The sequence below is a fragment of the Cornus florida genome, unplaced genomic scaffold (assembly GCF_030987335.1).
Source record: "Cornus florida cultivar Cherokee Brave unplaced genomic scaffold, ASM3098733v1 CherokeeBrave_3.0.0_Hap2_Chr10, whole genome shotgun sequence".
Taxonomy (NCBI): domain Eukaryota; kingdom Viridiplantae; phylum Streptophyta; class Magnoliopsida; order Cornales; family Cornaceae; genus Cornus; species Cornus florida.
The window spans coordinates 47,863,812-47,870,166 of NW_026775580.1; the positions used below are offsets into that span (position 1 = coordinate 47,863,812).

Here is a 6,355-nt window from a genome sequence, read left to right on the forward strand (position 1 = left end):
CGCAAACCCCACATCACCATAGTCTACCGCCGTCGTTCGCCATACAGGAATCCTGACTCGTCGTTGCTGTCCGCCAATTAGTCTGTGGTTAGCTCGACGGAGACTGAGAGTAACGAGGACTTCCTCGCCGCGCTGACTCACCAGTTAACTTGGGCCACTCTGCAAGAAACTCAGAAAAACACTCCTTGTCCCCAAAATATCGAGGTATGATGCTATAATCTTTGATTTTGCTTGTTTTTTGTCATGAATTTCATGAGAATGTGTTCAGATTCGGTGTTTGTGTTAACTCAGAAGACATAGGTCTTATCCGGATCGCCTCAATCGACTCTCAGTGGAATCGGAAGCTGGTCTAGCAATGGAAGCCCAAACGGTCCTTCTCAGGTATCGTCGCCGCTGACGACGCTTGGAGTCTAATTAACGCAGCGGCTGGATAGGTGGCTAGGTTGAAGATCACCGACGGTGAACCCAGAAGCAGAGGACTCCTCGGACCCCCTCGCAGTCACAATCCGGTCTATCCTTCACCGCCGGTGACAACTGGGTTCGGCCGTGAGCATGTGACACCTCCGTCTTTATCTCCCTCCCCGGAGACGCCTCCGTCTTTATCCCCTCCCGGTGACATCAACCTCTCACTCCCTCCCCGGCGACGTGCATATGCATATATCAGTCTATGTATATATGTGTAATATGTAAATTTACAACAAATAAATAAATAAATAAATATATATATATATATATATATATATATATTGGTATATTTATGCGTGTGTATATGTGTATATATATCTGTATATATATGTCTGTGTATATATGTATCTTCTCCAGTCTTAGCTTCCCTGGCAACCACCAAGATGAAGAAGAAGAAGGGCCAAGCCCTTTTTAGTCATTTCACAAAATATATATTTTTATATATATTATAAAATGTGTTGCTAAGGGTATCTTAGTCCAATTTTTATAAATATGACCTATTTGCACAAATGTCATAGTTTAGGGGTGTTTTTTGCACGGGAGGGGTGCAATATGCACTATATGCATACTATAGGGGTGTTTTTTGCACTTGACCCATATACAATGAACTATTGAACGGTTCAATTAAACATCCGAGCTAATGTGTTTATCTGTTTGGTTACTCAGAAATTCATTCCTCAACCACGGGATTTCCTGTCACTAGTGTAGGAAAATTCTATCCCACTACCACTTATGAGAGTAAAAAGATGATAAAATAAATCACTGTACTTAGAAAAAAAGCATGTATGTTGAAGATGTAGTACTGTATTATTTTTTACTGCAAATACACTGCGTTGAATGTTATGCTCTGGTTAAACACTTAAATTTTCAATCTAAATTTTGAATGATATGCAAATAAACTGCCTTGAACTTCACATTATGTGTGCCATGGCACAGCCACTTGGGGGCAACCTGACTGTTTGGTTACTCGAAAATTCATCCTCAACCACACAGGATTTCCTGTCATTAGAGTATGAAAATTCTGTATTGAGAGTGTAGAGAGGGTAAAATAAATCGTAGTAATTGAGAAAATCATGTATTTTAAAGATGTGTTTTTTTAACAGACAACACTACAAATTCATTGCCTAGAATGTGATACTTCGATTACTTCTAAAGCTTGGACTACAACAAATCATCATCAAATGGTGATACCACAATAGGACTCCTCACTGTATGATTTCCATTCTCCTCAACCCAAACAAGCGAACCAAATTTGACTGTGCCATTCTTTTCCTTCATGTACTTTATTGTCAAATTGTAGCTCTGCTTCTCGTACTTCTTAACAAAAAGGATTTTCTCCGGCCAGACAAAGATGGTGGAATGCTCGGGTGCTGTGACCTCAGCCTTGTAAATTCTCGGTCCATCCCCAACATTTGTCACTGTTCTCTGAAATGTTCGAGTGATCATTGTTGTTTTGTTAGTGTACAAAACAATAAATGATGGATAATTCAGATCCTCAGAAGGGCTGGAGCAAGTGTAATTGTTTGATCTTGTAATGGTTAGGATTTGTGCCTTGGTGAGATTCATCGAGCAGAGGAGATTCACATAGTCATGTGGACTCACATCATATATAAGACCGGGGTCAAGTGCCCTGTTTGGATCAACCTGTCCTGCCCCCATAGCTAGAGGTGAGGCATTTTCGAGGTCCAAACCAAGGTCTCGAATATGATTCAGAGTGTTATCCAGTGGGTTCGCCGTGGTCATCATGGCGGACCTTATAGCAGCTGGACTCCATTCTGGATGAGCGCCTTTTAGGAGAGCAGCCACGCCAGAAGCGTGAGGACACGCCATGGATGTCCCAGAGTGAAGATTATAATCACTAGACAAATCTATATTCGAACCAATATAGGTTGCAAGTCTATTGGGAGGCCAAGCTGCTAAGACTAGTGACCCTGGCGCCATTAAATCCGGTTTCAGGATGCCGGGATAGCTCTGTGCAGGACCCCTTGAAGTGTAGGAAGCAACAACAGGTGCAGGCTTTGTCCCCAAAATGGTTTGTTGGAATTTTATGCTTGCCTTAGGCTTCTTAGACCTTTTGGCATATATGATCACTACCTCTGCATCTTTTGAGCCAATCACAACTCCCGGATAAAAAAATTCTTGAAACTCGGCTAATAGTGGATCATCGCAGATGAAGATGGCTGAGGTCGCTTTTGACCGAGTCTCAACGTCGTAGAGAGAATCTACAGTGTCGATATCACATATGATGATGCCATCATAAGGGGGATTAGACAATAACCCAGTTGAATTGCAATGTGACAGCGTCTTGTTGTAAATGAGAGGGAGGTCATTAACCAAGGCACTTGCAGGGAACATGGTCCATCCATTGATGGTTAGCCCATTGCCAAGAGTCACAGTCCCGGCAAAAGAACGGTCAATTGAACTGGCAACGACGGTTAAGACCCATGGGATTCCATTGTATAATGACCCAAGAGAGGGGCCATCATTTCCCGCTCCAGTAGACACAAACACACCTTTCTCCATGGCTCCAAATGAAGCTATGGCAAAAGGATTCTCATATAAAGGGACAACAATACTAAAACCCATCGAAATCGACATCGTGTCGACCCCATCAGCAACGGCACGGTCCATACCAGAAAGGTAATCGGAGGTGTAGCATTCTTCGTAATTGCTCGTGCAGACCTTGTACATGGCCACCCAAGCACGTGGTGCAACCCCTCTTGCAGTCCCGGAAGCATAGCCAAAGTAGGATGCGCCTTCAACATAGTTTCCGGCAACTGTGGAGGAAGTGTGTGTCCCATGCCCAGCAGTATCCCTGGCCGAGTTGATCATGGTAGTGGTAGTGTTAGGATTTGCTGCCATGACGCCCTTGTTGAAGTATCTAACTCCAATGAGCTTGGAGTTAAATAAGGAAGAATTGAAATCTTGACCTCCTTGGCACCTCCCCTTCCATCTTTTGGGCACTTTGGTCATTCCATCATCATTGAAGCTCCTGCTCTCTGGCCACACCCCGGTGTCAATGACACCAACGATGACATCTTGACCGTAATTCGAAGCCGGCCATAGTCCTGCCACAGGATTGAGGGAGAGGAACTCAAAGGTGTGAGTGGTGTGAAGAGTGACAATTTTGTCAGCATAAGCTGAAACAAAACCGGGGTACTTTCTAAGGGAGTTCAGTTCAGCTTCAGAGAGCAAAGCACTGAAACCCGTTAAAGCAGTGTCGTAGACATAGATAAGATTTTGGGTGGATTTTGGTGTTGTGGAGTCAAGGACGGAGGTGTACCAGTGGTGGTGGGTAGGAAAGGCCTTGGGCATGTAGGACTTGTCCATATGGACAATGTAGGTGGATCTGTCGATTGCATTTGTGTGAGAAGTAGCAGCAGAAAGAATGATGATCAGTTGGAGAAGATGAGCAAGAGTTGGGAGTGCCATTTTTACAGAGCTTTGAAAAAGGAGGAGGTGAACAACATGAGTTGCAAGTCCAATCTCATAGAGGGCATATAAATTGGCTGATTCTGTGTATACAGTGGGCCTACCTGGTGAAGAAACCTGTGTCAATCTCAACTCGATGTGTGTGTGAGGAGGGGACCGACTTTATTCAATTATAGCATCACAATGTCCTCTTCATTACAATTGTAGCTGTAAACTTAATACTATTTTTAGAAATGATTATCTGTCACAAGAGAGACGTTTTTCTCCCTATCGTCATGGTTCTGTGTTCAAAAAATACCTTGCAGAATCCCTTTCCCACTAGAGACCTTGGTTTCAAAAAATGGTTCTGTGGCCATGGTTTGAATTTGTCAAATAGAGACCTTTTTTCCCCTATGGTCATAGTTCTATTTTCAAAAAATACCCTCTAGTGTCTCCTTAGTTTGAATAAAATTTCAAAGAATTCTATGTTCTTCTTAGTTGGATGACAAGGGTCACATGTGCACCTCAATTTAGGATGGGTTTCATCCACACACGATGTCACAATAATACACCATCCTCTTCGTTTCTCTTACTTATTAGTCAAAATAAAAATAAAAATAAAATAAAATAAAATAAAGATTGACATTTAAATTGTACCTATAAACTCATTTACTAACATTTTTAGAAATGACTAGCATGTGCGATGCACATGACTGACTGAAAATCAAAAATTAAAAAATAATTTACTTAAACTAGTTGAAGCAATTTATTGTTACTTTGTTTTAAGTTGGGCTCGGATTTTTTTCAAAACTTATAGTCAATCAATAATGTATCAAACAAATTACTAATGCATACATCACTAATAAAATTCATATTATTTGCGGAGATAAAATGTGTACCATGGAATTGAATAGGTGAGAGATAACTGGAATGAACTATGTTTCCTTTTTGAAGTAAACAATCCTGATATTAAGTGAGGCAACTCTACCGCTGCATTAGGAGTCCTGCAAAATTTAAAGAGTGAACTTATATAAAAATAAATAAATAAAAAGAAAAAGAAAAAAGCAAACCTTCAAAGTTCTAACTATTTCAAGTGTCAAACTCAATTTTATGCCATTGAAAACTAATGACAACAGAAGAATCTTTATATATATATATATATATGTAGGGTTGCAAGTTAGTCTGGCCCAACCTAGCTCAGTCCCAACCCAACCTTAACCCGAATCGGGTTGGGTTGGGTCAGCCCGAATTATACCCAATATGGGTTATGGTCATAACCCAGCCCGAATATTTTCGGACGGGTTGGGTCTAGTTGACGGGTTGAGTTTTTTTTTTTTTTTTTTTTCGGAAACTTATATATATATATATATATATATATATATATATATATATTATATTTGATTATATTATTATTAAAAACAAATTATATATATATATATATGTATATATATTTTATTTAGGGCAAATTATTTTAGCCTCCCCAATCGCCTCCATCTTTATTCTCTCTGAACTTGCCCCCCTTCTCTCTCTCTCTTTCTCGCTCTCTCTCTCTCTCTCTCTCTGCGCAACTACAAACTACAAAATCTACAAGAATCAGAACTTCAAAACCCATATATTTCAGTTTTATCTATCTGTCTGCAAGAATCAAAAGTTCAAATCCCATATTGCCCGCTACAAGAATCAAAACCCAGATCTGCAAGAATCAATACCCAACTGCAAGAATCCAAACCCATATTGCCCGTTGCAAGAATCAAAACCCAGATCTTTCAAAACCCAGATCTGCAAAAATCAAAACCCAACTACAAGAATCAAAACCCATATCGCCCGCTGTAAGAATCAAAACCCCGATCTGCAAGAATCAAAAGTTCAACTACAAGAATCAAAAATCAAAACCCAGATCTTTCAGTTTCCATCACCCGCTGTTCCAATTCGGATTTGCCGTTCGCAAGCTTCAACTGTTATCTCTCAACTCTCAAGCTTGCCCCCCTCTCTCTCTCTCTGCAACTACTAACTTAAATGTATGGGTACGGCAGTAGAGAGAGAGAGAAAGAAGAGAGAGGAGAGAGAAAGGAGGAAAAAAAAAATTAAACTCGATTTGTAAACTTAAAGCCCAAATTTCAAATTTTTGGGTTGGACTGGGTTAGCCCGCCCAAGTTGCGGCCGTATATATATGGTCAGCACTAAACCTCTCTGAGAATTTGCTGGGAAAGGATTGGCAGGCAACACTTTTGCTTGAGAAATATCTAAAATTGAGAGTTCACCTCATGGTAGAACACTCATTCAACTGCTCAACCAAGGACTTGGTTTCCATTGACAATGAATTTAGTATTGAACTTGTACTCTTCCTTGCCAATTATTTTGATGCATCAACATTTCTTTTGATGGGTCTCAAAACAATTGAAAGGCATGGCAATTTATGCATAAACTCATTAAACCGTTCAAACTCGTTCAATAAATTAGATTATTTGAGTGATTAATT

General features: G+C 40.4%; 1 protein-coding gene across 1 annotated transcript; it reads right to left on the reverse strand.

The window, feature by feature from the left end:
* Positions 1–1,612: 1,612 nt before the first annotated feature.
* On the reverse strand, positions 1,613–3,915 carry LOC132279380 (subtilisin-like protease SBT3). The gene is made up of 2 exons (XM_059781337.1): positions 3,042–3,915; positions 1,613–3,002 (listed from the first exon to the last, which is right to left on the reverse strand). Exons 1-2 carry the CDS (start codon positions 3,895–3,897, stop codon positions 1,627–1,629), a joined length of 2,232 nt encoding a protein of 743 aa, XP_059637320.1. The 5' UTR covers positions 3,898–3,915; the 3' UTR covers positions 1,613–1,626.
* Positions 3,916–6,355: the final 2,440 nt, after the last annotated feature.

Coding starts and splice junctions, on each gene's coding strand:
- LOC132279380 (XM_059781337.1), bottom strand. CDS start 3,897: ATGGCACTCCCAACTCTTGCTCATCTTCTCCAACTGATCATCATTCTT. Junction 3,003..3,041: donor GTCGATTTCGATGGGTTTTA/GTATTGTTGTCC, acceptor CTTTTGCCATAG/CTTCATTTGGAGCCATGGAG.